The 16,166-nt window shown below is 40.3% G+C and overlaps 1 protein-coding gene across 4 annotated transcripts in view; it reads right to left on the bottom strand.

Annotated features, from left to right (window-relative positions):
• LRRC49 (leucine rich repeat containing 49) overlaps positions 1-16,166 on the bottom strand; it is a 54,657-nt gene that overhangs the window by 18,266 nt on the left and 20,225 nt on the right. For all 4 annotated transcript variants that reach the window (XM_075431985.1, XM_075431986.1, XM_075431988.1 and 1 more), the window contains one exon: positions 10,127-10,274. In XM_075431985.1, coding sequence (XP_075288100.1) covers positions 10,127-10,274 — 148 coding nt within the window. The remainder of the gene's footprint in view (positions 1-10,126; positions 10,275-16,166) is intronic.

Genomic DNA, 16,166 nt, shown 5'->3' with positions numbered 1-16,166 from the left:
TTAACTATAGTACATTAACATTATTCTCATCAACATTATTACCTATTCAAGAAGAAATTTGAAGAAGAAAGTCATTGATTCCTAAATAATGGAAGTCATGTAAGTGAAGATGCTTAATTTTCCTGGTATTGCAATTTAATGCTGCAGTACATCCATATTAGGTTGAATGCTTGCTGTTTGCAGATGTCTAAACATTCTCATAGCGCAGTATTTTTAGAACATATATTTTCCAAATAACAAAAGAAATGTTCACTATGAAATAAAAAGCGTAGAGTCCTTCCAACACAAATATTTGGGAAGCATGCTTTAACTTATTTTGATTTACTTCACTTGCCATTTGGGTGTTTCTATTCAAGTATCTTCCCAGAACATACGGAAACTGTTTTGATTTTCCTTAAAATAGAAAGCCCGTGTCCCAACCTTTTCACTTTCACTTTCCAGAAAGTTATGTGTTAAGACAATTAACAAACAAAAATGAACAGAAACCATGAAGACATATTGATATGTCAAAATTTCTATATAACCAAAACATGCTGTGTTGGAAGCATTGTAAGAACCCCTAAGAACATGGGTAAATACTTACTGGATGATGAAATAAAACAGATCTTCACACTTAGCATTGCTATTTCATTTTTAAGAAAATAATTTCCAAAGCATAAAAGGTTAGGTTCACATAGCAAACTTACTCATATCTGTGTACAGTCCCCTGAAACCCATTGACATACCATGGATTTTGACATCAGCCTGCAAGGTGATTAAACAACAAACTTCAAAATTGTACCTCAGTGACTGTAACCTAACATGCGTATATTAAACAAGGAATACATTAATGCAGATGAAAGCATGAGGCTTTGGATAAAGTAAGCTTCTGTAACTCAACTGTATGCAACATTCTCCCTGGAACACTAATTGGAAAGTCCAGCTTTTTTTCTTTTCTTTTTTTTTTTTTTTCTGAAAATAACTTCTGCCATTTTGAGGGTGAGTTTAATTTTGTTGGCAGCCTCCTCTGCTACTGGGCTTTTCAGTTCTTCCTGTACAGGGTATTACCAAGGGGCTGGCATCACAGTATTACAGAATAATCCAGGTGAAAAGGGACCTCAAGAGGTCATTAGTCCATACTGAGGATCAACAATAAAGAAATACTTAAATAAAACCACACATAGACACAGAAGACCTTCTAGATCCCAATACAACAAAATACCATACAATGAAACCCAATAGCTGAATGGAAGGGTTCAGGATGAGGCTGTGAAAATCATTAAATAAACCCCATACAGGTAATATGCCACAAATATGAATCTATAATTAAAAATGTAAAATAAAAACATACTGTTCTTCAAGATTTGTTTCAGAATGTTACAAACTACAGCCATGATCATCATGACAGCCATTTATCCCAATTACATGTTAAAGTGTATTAAGTTTGTGTTTACTTAAAAACTTGAAGTCTTAAAATAAAATATAAACACTAGCAAACTACATTAGTGTTATCTTTCTATAGAAAGTGAATTAAAGATGTTTCAGGTTTTTTTTCATTCTCTAGTCAAGTCTCTCCATTTGACCTTGTATTTACATTTTTTAACTTGGCTTCCTAAAGAAACAACCTTTTTACAATTTCAGTGTCTTAATATTCTCTATCAACTTTTCAACACATTGAACATATTAAATTACTTGAAGTATGTTTAGAGGTTTCAAATTAAGGTTTTTTCCCCCTAGAAGTTTGATTATATAAAATTGGTATGTAGAAAGACGAGAAATGTAAACCAGCTTTCCCACCAAGGGAGAGGAAGCAGAAATTATCCATTCTATTTGGCAGAAAACAGCTGGCCAGTCAACACATTCAGCTCCAGACTAACCAAGGTTTTGTTGTGTTTTGCACTGGGGAAGGTGAGAGTTAGAGAACAAAATGACACTAATCCATAGCAAGTTAGCCTTCATTAATTTTATTCTTTTCAAAACTTAAGGGTTTGGTTTTTTTCAAGCTTTAAGGCAAACATCCACAAAGTTCCCTAATTCAGTTTTCTCTCAGCTTCCACAAATCTCTTTCTCACTCTACCTTCCATCTCAAAGCCTTCCCTTAATCCACCCCAAATGCATACTTTATGATACTGCCTTCCACACATGGGGGTCTACTGCCCTCATTTGAGTCAGCCCAGTGCTTTCCCTGCCAACATAGTCTCCATACAAAGAACAAAAGGAACCAGTGCTCAGCTGGCACACGAGGAACGCAGCACTGCATCTCCACCGTGTGTCTACCTTAGAATTGTTCAAATCATTTCACTACAGATTAGAAACCGCTCTACTGCATTTGATACCAACTACTTCAGGTAACGAAAAAAAGAAGAACACGAAGAACGGCCTCGAACACCCATCTAAGCTTTCAAGGCATAAAGAGACTCAGCGCAGCACACTGAAGACACCCCGAGCTCAGCCCAGCTACGTTCGCAGAAAGCAGGCTACTGTTGTCACACCTGCCTCAGAGGCCGATGTACATAGGAATGAAGTAAGAACGTACGGGTGTTTCTAGCAGAAATATAGTTATGGAAAAATAACAAGTACAAAATTTTTGACAAATTGTTCTTTAAGTAATATTTGACGAGATATATCTACATTATTTACGTTTAGTATTAATTTAGTATAGTTTTGTAAGACCTGATTTAAGAGAGAGGATAACAATCCACAAGAATGACTCCAGAAGTTCCTGAAGTATCTTATTTTCAAGTGGAAAGAAAAAAAAATTAGGGATCCTTCCCTAAAAAAACAGAACATTTCATGGTGGTGATGGAATCCATAACAAATTCTGTTCTGGATAAAGCAGTAGAACTCACTTCTGATCAGCAGAGAAATGTCTAACCAAATAATCGAAATCAAACACAGGTCTCTTACTTTAAGCATCCAAAACCTACAAAACCTCAATGAAAAGCAGCAAAGTTTTGCTGTTAAAAATACACAGCTTGTCTTTCAATTCGGGAACCACAGCACATTTTAAAAAAAATTATATATACACTATGTATTACATATGTATACATACACCTACATAAATATACATATACTTAGCAAATTCTGTTTAGAAAATGTATTTAAAGTGATGGATAGCAAGTGTTCCTGGTTAAATAATGTCTCAGTAAGGAATATGTAAACATTTCATTCATATTTCAATCTTTTATTACATGCCTGCAGACAGTATCTGCTTACTGTTATAGAAGACTGGAGGAGAAAAACAACAGGCCGCAGCTAAACTGTAAGCACCACTGGATAGGTCCACTTTTTCAAAAGTTCAAACCATGAAACGCACTCAAAAAGCTTCAATGCCCAGAAAACCAACAATTACCGTATGTTAACCAAACACTGCAAATGGCTACATACGCAACCTGAGCCTGCCTGACTGTAACGTACTTCAGCTGCACACACAGACATGAAGGATGGACCACTCAGTGGATAAGGAATTGGCTGGATGGTCACACTCAGAGAGTTGCAGTCAATGGTTCAATGACCAGGTGGAGACCAGTGACAAGTGGTGTTTCTCAGGGGTCAGTACTGGGACCAGCGCTGTTTAACATCTTTGTCGGTGACGTGGACAGTGGCATTAAGCGCACCCTCAGCAAGTTTGCCAGTGACACCAAGCTGTGTGATGCAGTCGACACACTGTAAGGAAGGGATGCTATCCAGAGGGACCTTGACAGGCTGGAGAGGTGGGCCTGTGAGAACCTCATGAAGTTCAGCAAGGCCAAGTGCAGGGTCCTGCACATGGGTCAGGGCAATCCCCAGCACAAATACAGGCTGGGCAGGGAATGGATTGAGAGCAGCCCAGAGGAGAAGGACTTCGGGGTGCTGGCTGATGAGATGCTCAGCATGACCCAGCAGTGTGCACTCGCAGCACAGAAGGCCAACTGTACCCTGGGCTGCATCAAGGGAAGCGTGGCCAGCAGGTTGAGGCAGGGAATTCTGCCCCTCTGCTCTGCTCTGGTGAGACCCCACCTGGAGTCCTGCATGCAGCTCTGGAGCCCTCAGCACAGGACAGACATGGACCTGTCAGAGTGGGGCCAGAGGAGGACCATAAAAATGATCAGAGGGCTGGAGCACCTCTTCTGTGAGGGAAGGCTGAGAGAGCTGGGGCTGTTCAGCCTGGAGAAGAGCCTTTTGGTACCTGAAGGGGCCTGCAAGAGAGCTGGAGAGGGACTTTTCACAAGAGCCTGTAGGGACAGGACAAGGAGTAATGGCTTTAGACTGAAAGAGGGTAGATTTAGATCAGATCTAGGAAAGGAATTCTTTGCTCTGAGGGTGGTGAGGCCCTGGCACAGGCTGCCCAGAGTAGTTCAAGCGTTCAAGGCCAGGTTGGACGGGGCTTTGAGCAACCTGGTCTGGTGGAAGGGTCCCTGCCCATAGCAGGGGGGTTGGAACCAGATGACCTTTAAAGTCGCTTCCAACACAAAGCATTCTGTGATAAGCCTAGTTCACTGGGCCATAAATCAAGTCCCATTAGTCCTCTTCAGCTGTGAGGTAAGGTGTAACTGTTACAGACAGTTACTGATGGTTAACACAGGCGACACACAGCAATGGGTCCAGCTACTGTCGTTCAGTCCCCTCCCCACTCTTTAAGCCTCTAGACTGATCTATCAAAGTTTAAGAGAGTAAATCCATTGAGTTGACATTTTAGATATACAATACAAAGTGGGCAGGTTTTTCAGCTGAAAATCATCTTCTAGTGTGAACAATGAGCAAGTGTTTACAGTCTTACAGTAAAACTCGTTACAGGTGACTAACCCTCCCTGATTTCACCACCACTAGGTCCACACCTCAGTGGTTTAAGAACTTAAATCTTACATTCAAAAATAGCTTAGGAATGACACGGCCTAAGAAAACACCAACTTCCTCACGGGTCAGGGTTGAAAAGTTGTCATAATACGATGCAGTCCTTTGAATAAAGGCAAATCTACCTCTACTTACAAAATATTAGCACAATTACAATGCAGAAAAAGTTTTATTCCAAGCGCAGAGTACTTGATTTTCATCTACATGTTTGTGAATGGTTCCCTATGGCAAAGGCAGTTACCACTACACTTTTGCTCCAAGGCTCTCTTTCTCCAGGGAATCCTATAGAAAATCCTATAGAAAAGGCCTGTCAAAGAGCATACTTCTTGAAAACCAGTATGAATAAAGCTTCAAAGGCTCTTACAAACTTTTGAAAACATCCTCCAGATTTTATTCTTTCTTGTGTTTACACCAACGCACGTAGCATGGGCAATAAACAGGAGGAGCTGGAAGCCATTATACAGCAGGACGGCTACGACTTGGTCGCCATCACAGAAACGTGGTGGGACAACTCGCATGACTGGCATGCTGTCATAGATGGCTACAGACTCTTTAGGAAAGACAGACCAACAAGGAGAGGTGGGGGAGTTGCTCTATGTGTGAGGAAGCAAGTAGAATGCATTGAGCTTGGCCTGGGGGCAAACGAGGAACAAGTTGAAAGCTTGTGGGTTAGAATTAAGGGACAGGCTCATAAGGGTGACATTACGGTGGGTGTGTACTACAGGCCACCTGACCAGGAGGAGGAAATTGATGAGGCCTTCTACAGGCAGCTGCAAGCAGCCTCACAGTCACAGGCCCTGGTTCTCATGGGGGACTTCAACCACCCTGACATCAGCTGGGAAGACCATACAGCTGGGCAGGCGCAATCCAGGAGGTTCCTACAGAGCATCGATGATAACTTTCTGATGCAAGTGGTGGAGGAACCAACAAGGAAAGGCACTCTGCTGGACCTTGTGTTAACAAACAAGGAGGGACTGGTGGAGGATGTGAAGGTCGGAGGTAGACTTGGCTGCAGTGACCATGAAATGGTCGAGTTCAGGATCCTGCATGGAGGAAGCAGGGCGATAAGCAGGATCAAAACCTTGGACCTCAGGAGGGCTGACTTTGCGCTCTTCAAGGAGCTACTGGGAGGAATCCCGTGGGCCAGGGCTCTCGAAGGCATGGGGGTCCATGAGTGCTGGTCGCTCTTTAAACAACACTTCTTCCATGCACAGGAGCAATGCATCCCCCTGAGAAAGAAATCGAGCAAAGGAGGCAGGAGACCTGCATGGTTGAACAAGGAGCTTCTAGCGGAGATCAGGCAGAAGAGAAAGGTCCATGGAATGTGGAAAGAGGGACAGGTCACTTGGGAGGAGTACAGCAACGTGGTGAGAGCATGCAGGGATGCGACGAGGAAGGCCAAGGCCCATCTGGAATTGAAGCTGGCAAGGGATGTCAAAAACAACAAGAAGGGCTTCTTCAACTACATCAGCAGCAAAAGGAAGGCTAGGGACAATGTGGGGCCGCTGCTGAATGAGGCGGGTGTCCTGGTGACGGAGGATGCGGAGAAGGCAGAGCTACTGAATGCCTTCTTTGCTTCAGTCTTCAGTGCTAAGACTGGCCCTCAGGAATCCCAGGCCCCGCAGGTAAGAGAAGAAGCCTACAAAGAGGACGACTTTCCCTTGGTCGAGGATGACTGTGTGAGGGATAGCTTAAGCGATCTGGATGTCCACAAATCCATGGGCCCCGATGGAATGCACCCACGAGTGCTGAGGGAGCTGGCGGATGTCATTGCTGAGCCACTCTCCATCATCTTTGAGAGGTCCTGGAGGACAGGAGAGGTGCCCGAGGACTGGAGAAAGGCCAATGTCACTCCAATCTTCAAAAAGGGCAAGAAGGAGGACCCAGGGAACTACAGGCCGGTCAGCCTCACCTCCATCCCAGGAAAGGTGATGGAGCAGATTATCCTGGAGGCCATCATCAAGCAAGTGGAAGAAAAGAAGGTTATCAGGAGTAGTCAGCATGGATTCACCAAGGGGAAATCATGCCTGACCAATCCAATAGCTTTCTACGATGACATCACCGGCTGGGTAGACGAAGGGAGAGCCGTGGATGTTGTCTACCTTGACTTCAGCAAGGCTTTCAACACAGTCTCCCATGATATCCTCCTAGGGAAGCTGAGGAAGTGTGGGCTGGATGAGTGGTCGGTGAAGTGGATAGAGAACTGGCTGAACGGCAGAACTCGGAGGGTTGTCATCAGCAGCGCTGAGTCTAGTTGGAGGCTGGTAACAAGTGGTGTCCCCCAGGGGTCAGTACTGGGCCCAGTCTTGTTTAACTTCTTCATCAGTGACCTGGATGAAGAGTTAGAATGTACCCTCAGCAAGTTTGCTGATGACACCAAACTGGGAGGTGTGGTAGACACACCGGAAGGCTGTGCTGCCATTCAGCGTGACCTGGATAGGCTGGAAAGCTGGGTAGAGAGGAACCTGATGAGGTTCAACAAAGGCAAATGCAGGGTCCTGCACCTGGGGAGGAACAACCTCATGCATCACTACAGGCTTGGGGTGGACCTGCTGGAGAGCAGCTCTGCAGAGAGGGACCTGGGTGTCCTGGTGGACGACAGGTTAACCATGAGCCAGCAGTGTGCCCTGGCTGCCAAGAAAGCCAATGGAATTCTGGGATGCATCAAGAAGAGTGTGGCCAGCAGGAGGAGGGAGGTTCTCCTTCCCCTCTACACTGCCCTAGTGAGGCCTCATCTGGAGTACTCTGTCCAGTTCCGGGCTCCCCAGTTCAAGAAAGATGAAGAGCTACTGGAGAGAGTCCAGCGGAGGGCTATAAGGATGGTGAGGGGACTGGAACATCTCCCCTACAAGGAGAGGCTGAGGGAGCTGGGCTTGTTCAGCCTGGAGAAGGCTGCGAGGGGACCTAACAAATGCTTATAAATATCTGAAGGGTGGGTGTCAGGAGGATGGGGCCAAGCTCTTTTCAGTGGTGCCCAGTGACAGGACAAGGGGCAATGGGCACAAACTGAGGCACAGGAAGTTCCGTCTGAACATGAGGAAGAACTTCTTCCCTCTGAGGGTGACGGAGCACTGGAACAGGCTGCCCAGGGAGGTTGTGGAGTCTCCTTCTCTGGAGATATTCAAGACCCACCTGGACAAGGTCCTGTGCAGCCTGCTGTAGGTGACCCTGCTTTTGTAGGGGGGTTGGACTAGATGACCCACAGAGGTCCCTTCCAACACCTACTATTCTGTGATTCTGTGAAATCATTTTCTTGTCCCAGTAAGACCACCAAGTAAAAAAGAAAAGTTCAAAGCAGAAGTAACAATTGTTTAAAACTCAGTTCTCGAGCAGAAATCCTTCTGAACAGGTTAGTGAGAATTCCTAGTCAGAAAGAACCAACATCCCGCTCCAACTCTCAGTTCTTTACAAGACAAAGCAATACTTAAGTTCAAAATGGTCTGGATGCTCTTAAGATTAATGAAGAAAAGATCCTATAAAAGTAATTAGAGTTTAGGTATACTAATTGAGTGAGAAAAAGCACATACCCAATACTGTGTGTCCATTCCCCCACCAAGTTGCATTTACCCTTAACAGCCACTGGCAACAGCACACTCCATTACTATGCAGAATAGCTGGATTTGGCATTGCCAACTCTCTAATTTTATCACAAATCTCATTATACTTGTTATTTTTCTTAAAATCTCAGTTTCTTAAGTCATATGATTATCTGGGTAACACAGTGTTTATTGGAGAAAATATATAGCACCCTCTACATGGAAAAAAAATATGTTAAAAAAAAATCTCAAGGCTCAAAAACCAGAAGGCAAATCAAAGAAAGCAAAACACATTCTTTTTACAAGTAGATTTATGAGCAGCACAACTGGTGAAGCCTGGTCGTCTATGGCTTTTTATCTTGTGGTTGATTCTCTGATGTTTAACAAGGTGTGAACCCGGACTAAGTTTTTCCTACAGCTGTGCATTTCCAATAGCTTTTTCCCCATAGAGATCCACAGAATCTAAAAAGGGAGTTTGAGCTCTTTCTAGTCTTTCCTGTTACTGAGATTTCTACCAGGATCCGTCTCCTCTCAAGACAGGCCAGAGGTGAGAGACATTTTCTTTATGTGACTCAAGTTTCTAAACTGATACTGAGGAAACTATCTTTTTAAAAGCAAAGCAATTAGCAAGTATGCAATTAAGTCAGGATAAATTCACAAAAGAAAAAAAAAAACCAACCCATAGAATACCTGCCAACAAACAAGTATTTAGTATTTTCGATGCTGGGAGTATAACTCTCGTGTCCCAAAGCACTTTATTTTTAAAATCACTGTTTTCCACATACAACTTATATTTTACATCACAATTAGCCCTATTTTATACTCATGGTGGATTGGCTGGAGGACAACGGGATAGACGGTAAAACAACAGGTGCAATTTATAATGCAGTTCAGCCTTTGTACAAAGCAAATGAGCATTTAAAATAAGGTGTATGTATCAGCATCTGGTCAAAAAAAGATAACACTGCAACACTGTTGCTTGTAAAGCATATTATGTTATCTTGCTGTTGGACGCATTTATTTTTAAGAAGGTCATGCTTCTGCATCACTTGAGTAGACACAGAAGAATTAGCATGGCTATTACTGATTTAACAGATAAAACAGTTGACTTAACGGTAAGGTCCCCAGTGATTGCTCTTCATCCTCGACCTTACAGTCTATTTTCAAAAAGTCTGTAGGAGACTTAGGTGTCTGCAAGTCCTCTGTTCTTTACCAAGGTTACCTGAACTTGAGCAGTAGCAAAAGGAATTAATGGGGAGAGTAGGCTAGGGAAGGAAGGAAGGAATACAGACACACAGAAACTGTGTGATTGCCAGGTCTCCTTAGGGAGGCAGACTACAGAAACCAACAAGATTTTTCAATGAAAAAAAGATACCAACAACAGTAATTTTAGAGTAAACAGACTATTCCTTTGGAAGAAATACGCTGCTCCTTTTCAGCTATACAGCAAACCAATAAAGACTGTGTTGAGAAAGTTCTAACCAAAAGCTCTGCAGATTCTCTCACATGGCAATTGATCACACAGTATTTACTGATCAAGAGTTTAAGCATTTAAAAATAAACAGGTTAAAATGAAGTAAAAAGAAGCACACCCCTACATAATAATGAACAAAAGAAAAAAGGTTAAAGTTGTAAATATTGTAATGTCTATACACCGTTCAGTTCCGTACTAAATTAAGAAATGGTGGTATTTAATATACATACATACACAGAAAACCCTACATTTGACTTCTGAATTTAAGGATCTAGGAAGTTTGATGAAAACAGAAATTTCTTACTGTGATTCTCTTCATATCTAGCTGTCGGAGCTGCATCATATGATGGAGAACAGTGTGTTTGTACCATGTCTCCTGAGCTATTGGATTGCCATCAAGCGTGATATCTGACAAAGATGGGGAATCAGCAAGGCACAGAATATCCTCAAAACTGTAACCAAAAAAGTTTAAAGTTTTAATGTCATAGAGTAGGAACAAATTTGAGATGGAAGATTTTATTTCTTAAGGATATAACATTAATATTTACCTGTACTGAAAAAAAACCCACCCATCAATAATCTGTATGATAAATCAAATTAAAAGTATTTTGAAATACCAACAGCTGCTGCTACTAAAATTTTTAATCTCTTCACATACAGGTAAAAAGGGATGCTGAATAAGAACTTGTTAACTATGGGAGTATAGTTTCACCTAAAAAAACCACTCTAAAATAGGATACATATCAACCCATACTCCAAAAAATAATCCAAGACATATTTGCCATCAAAGCCAGCATCAAAACCATGGAAAATACAAGAAGAAAGCCAACCACAAATACCACAGAATGATCCTGGGTGTTTGCGACATCATTAAATATCAGAAGAAAAACAGTTACAAGAGCATCATGTTATCTTCAAAACAGATCTGTCTATGGTTCCAAGTGCAGTCTACAAACACTAACAAGTTGTCTTTTTAGACAACGTCTGATTTGGTTTCCTGACAAAAATAACTGGCCTGTGTAAAATATGTTTAGAAACGTACAGCCTGTATCATGTTCCTTTCATTGAAGATGGAATGGGAAAAGAAGGCAGCTGACTCAGATAAATAGTATTTTGAAACAACAGAGAACTACTTGATTCCAAAAAAGCTGAACAGTTACAGAAGCAAATACAACTCCCCAATGACTTTTAAGAAATTGATTACAGTGTATAAATGTACATCTGTGCACCCATCCTTAGGCACTTTGGCCTTCCAAAGTCGAGCCTGTGTTATGAAGTTCAAGTGGAAAGCATGAAATAGTTTGACTTGGTACTTTTGAGAAGGAAGTTAAAAATCTGCAAGTTACAAAGAATCAATGATGATTACATAAAATCGTAAACAGAGGATCACTTTACTAGATACAAAAATACTTACTGACATTCTGAAATAAGAGACCATTTCTGAGTGGAAAATATGCAATTATTGCCATTTTTTTAGTATTCTGACAATATTACTGATTGCATCAACTGATTATAGCTCTTCCCACTCCTGGAGGCAGGAAAAGTCTTCCTCCACTAATACTTGGAAGGATACCAAACCTGTAGTATGCTTTGAACTTAGGGAACAGAAATTGTATGCAGTACAGATGTTCATATTAAAGACTGTCATTGAATAAAGTGGCATAACTGCCTTTATCATCAGTATTACTCAACTTTCAAAAAAGCACACAATAATCTGCTGAGGACTAACATTCAGCTGCAAAGGGCTTCAGTACTACCAGAATGTCAGATTTTAAAGTGAGATCCCTGAAAGATCCTAGGTATCAGACAACACAATTTCTGCAACAAAAAGAAATACTGATAAAATATAAAAATAATATCACCAAATAGCAATCAGTCTTAACCAGCAGAAGAAAGACCTGGATACAAACACACACTAGCAGGACTAAAGAAATCACCCAACACAAATCTCAAAAAACCAACACAATTAGTACAGCATGCAAGTAACTTCTACATGATACACCCAATGGATGCAGCAGAAAAATGCCAGGGTGAAGTGGAAGATACTACTACCTTTCTCCTTAGTGTATTAAAACAGCGTAAGAACTGATGGAAAATGAACTATGTACAGATTCCAACGAAGGGAGTGAAGGTGCTTAGCATATCTGAAGAACTGGGTGTTTTGTATACATGGTTAAGATGACAAGTTTGACTACCATTTCCTGCTTCTTCCTGTTATTTGGTTTCCTTTCCATAAAACAGCTTGCACAACCGTATTTTTGGAAGATCAGGCTGATACATTACTAAAAATACATACTCAATATGTCCTGAAGATCAAAAGATGATCTTCCCAAATGACACAGAAGTTAGTAAAGCAAACTCGTAAACATGTTAGAATAAGAAAAGATAACAATCTCCATTGGGCTAGAACTGATTTTGCTTAATACGAAAAATTTTTGGTCTTCAGAATTTGTTTCAAATAATGTAAATATATTTATTAAAAGCATTCAATATACTTAGTCCAAGCACCTCCTACTAAACACTTAACCAAACAGTACTTGTCTCATTACACAATTTACAGATTTTTTAAATAAAACCAACCTCTTCAGGAAATGACAGAAAAAATTGGAAGTTTCTAGTGTTTTCAAGACCTTCCACTTATACATCCTGCCGTACTTTGAAATTCTCAGTGCTTCAGCATACCAGAACATTCATTCTGGAGCTAAAACAAATGTGCTTGCTTTATCCCACTTTTAGCTGCCCTATGAGAAGCCCAATTTTAGATCAAAACAGTAGTGCAAAATAGCCATATTTTCACATCTTCGTATACACATATAAAAAATAGAGCTTTAGAAATTCAACACAGAGAACTTAATATACTGTACTTGTCACACTGGCATCCCAATCATAAGCCAAGCAAAGCTTTAACGTAATACAGTTACCAAACAGACCGCATACTTTACAATCAAGCTTGTCTGCTTCCCAGCACACAGATTGCTGTAACAGAGCCAAGTGGTGACCACCCTATAGGAATCAGAGGCCACGTCTCGATGCTCTCTCTAGCCTCTGTTCACCACAGAGGAGTCTTTAACCTGCTCATGAAATACAAAGCAGCTGTGGATGATGCTGTTTCAGACTGCCTCGGTCAATCTTCCAGTGGAATGTCTGCTTCTCTTTCCAAAAGACCTTCTCCTGCAGCAGTCCCACTAAGCTACAGAAACCACCTCTCCTATTCTGTCCTCCTTTTTTCCTGGATAAATTTATCTTCGCTAAAATGGTAGTTTCAGCAACACAGAAACACGTTGTGAATTTGGACTAAATTATCAAAAAGTATTTTCTGGAAATCTTTTCAGAATAGATCAGTTTTACATCTTGTGTGCATTCTCAGAGTCCTGCATCCCATTATCCCCTCTGCCAGAGGGGATGTAAACGCAATTCTCCTGCCTCATACAAGAACATGGCAGTTACTAAGCAGCAGGATATTCTGGAGTGGTGTAAGATCAACCTCCACCAGCGATATGCATTCACATTTACACATTTAGCAGGCAAGAACAGGACACAGGAACACTTGTCCTCTGTTGCAGCCTACTTGCGTAGGAAGACAGTTGCTCCTTCTCTCTATATTTTCATCAATGACTTTTTTAAAGCATGTTCCACAAAGTGGAAAAGCTCTGGAGAAGAGAAGGAAGGCAACATACTCACTACAGTCTGATAGAACATCCAAGAGGGAACTTATGTTTAAAAAACCATCAGTCAAAGAAGAAAACTTGGGTTTCCCCAGGTTTCTGACCACTAAACTACTGATGAAAAGAGAGGTTACCACAGTCAACCTTTTGTTCCCCTTGTACTGCTTTTGTTCAAGTATTTAACAATGTACTAACAAATTTTAATTCTGCTAAGGAAAAAAATACTTTCTTGTCTTCACTAGGTTAAGAACATTTGTTCTCCCAGGTTTCCAATTCAGAAACCAAATGAAGAAAAACAATTGCATGTCCTTTGAGTTTGTATCCAACATTTTCCACATGGCTAGACAACACGCCTTAATGAGAAAGCCAAGATAGTGCTGACCTGGACAGCAGTGTAACAGTGAAAATATGTATTTTGTTTCCAAGATTAAAAAATTGTCTTCCCTGGTTTCACTTTCTGAAATATGAGCAATAACCCTCTTTCTAAATCTCAGTGGCATATCCTTCCTGAAGAAAAGTTTCTATAATCTCTTCCCAGTACCACAGGACAAATTCAAAATGGGATTTCTCTCCCTTCTATATAACTGGTTCTAGAGATACATATTACCTTCAGCCATCTGATACGAATGCTGTCAATTTGTAACTGCTAAATTTTTTAGGGCTGAAGCCAGAAGTAGGACTACTTCTGCTTCAGATCAGCATAAACTTCTACAGTGTTTGGTTTTAGCTTATATTATCTTGCCAATACACCCTTTTTTACCAAAAGCTCTGCCCAAAAGCTCAGCATTCCGAGGCCTCCTCTGAAGCAGGAGGGAAAAAGAACCTCAGTGATTAAACACATGATAGATTCTCATGTCCTAAACAGTGAGAATTTATAAAAAGCATTCTCGAATCTTTTAATGAAATTTTAATTCATGTATGTCAGTATCTATCAATTTAAGATTTAAGGATGTTTGCTGACATATAAAAATAGGAAGCAGCAAAACCTTCCAGGGGAGCACTGCCTCAGAAACGTTACTTTTTTTAATGATCACTAATAAACTGTTTTAATGAACCTGTAACATAAACATATCCAGGTTTCTGGTTGCAGGTTTTCTCTATGCACCTACAGATAAATGAATTAGAATATCTGTGTATCAACTTCATTGTCAGTTGTATAGACACAGCTGTTTCTAGGAAAAGTAAGTTTTAAAATTACCATACGGCACACAGTAAACCCAGGTAAGTCACTCAAAACCACACAAAATCATTTAAATGGGTTGTAGGAATATTTAGATGTAGCACAGCAATTCACTAGTATTATGGTTGCGTATAACTTCTTCAGTCAGCTCAAACAGTATCAAGCCAAGTATCAGATCACAGATGGTCAAGAGTATACTTTTATATTTAATACTTTTCCTGTTAGAAGGCATATCTACTAGATAACTCAAAATCAGGAATTAATGGGGTTTTTAGCCTTCAAAACTGCTATATGTGATTGAAGCTTATTATTTCAAAAACACAGGCTAAAGGTGATCAAAAGAAATTATTCATTTATTTGTTTTAAAATAATGACCAGTAAATAAAGTTAAACTGATCCATCCACCTATCTACGCACATATGTATACAAAATTTATAGAAGAGCAATGTCTTTCATTTGACATTAAGATTTTACTTTCACATCTATTCTAACTACAAATTAAAACCAAATTGTATATTTGCATGAATGTTCTAAATAAGTATTTCTAGCTTACATGGAAACTAAGACTAGATCCACCAATAGTTCAACTGAAGTCCCAATGTATAAGTGACAAAAATTCTCATAAAGTACCAAGAAGCAAGCTACTGATTACGTAAGTTCAAGAAATCTACTTTAAAAGCCTCACAGAAAAACTGAAATTATTTTCCTTCTTTGAGCACTGTAAAAACAACATGAATTTGCATAAAACAATGCAAGAAAGGAGTCAGAAAGCTACAGAAAATATACCAAGTATATAAAAAGATACAGAAATCCCACTGACTGCAGTGACGCTCCCTGATGGCAAGGGAGCCAGCCACTGCAGTCCCCTCAGTGTTCTTTGCCAAGCCAACACATTTTTAGAAAAACAGAAACAAAAGGCATATTTCAATTCTGGAAACTATTCAAGAGAAGCAAAATGCTAGCCTCCTTTCTCTATTATGCCAAATTAGAACATAAAATAAAAAGACTAGCAGATTAAGTGAAGAACATATTAAAGATTCCTGTAGTTCATGTCTGATTTTTTTTTAAATTATTAATATGCCTGAGTATTTAAGGAGATCTACTGCTTTGGTACTTTAAAAATGTAAGGAACAGATAAGTATGTTGGAGCTGTCTGCAGAAAACATAATGCAGGTCAACTTAAAATGTCCAAGCAGCTATTACAATAAAAGCTCATACTAAGTATAACATTTCAGAGAGCAAGCAGATACCACAAGAAGAGCATGGGATTTCCAGTAATTAGAACATGAAGCATCTTTCCTCTACCCCACATTAAATTATTTGACTCTAAGCAAAGAAGGCTGATAGTGATTAAGGGATAAAAAAAGAACATATCAAATTGAACATAATGCAGACCTTCCCCCTCCACCCACAAAAAAAAAAAAATTGGCACTAGTATAAATGCAAACTCCAAAAAAGCACGAACACGAAAAAAGCATAGAAGACAAACATTTCTATCT

Source organism: Opisthocomus hoazin, chromosome 10 (assembly GCF_030867145.1).
Source record: "Opisthocomus hoazin isolate bOpiHoa1 chromosome 10, bOpiHoa1.hap1, whole genome shotgun sequence".
NCBI lineage: Eukaryota > Metazoa > Chordata > Aves > Opisthocomiformes > Opisthocomidae > Opisthocomus > Opisthocomus hoazin.
This window is presented reverse-complemented; position numbering and strand designations above follow the sequence as displayed.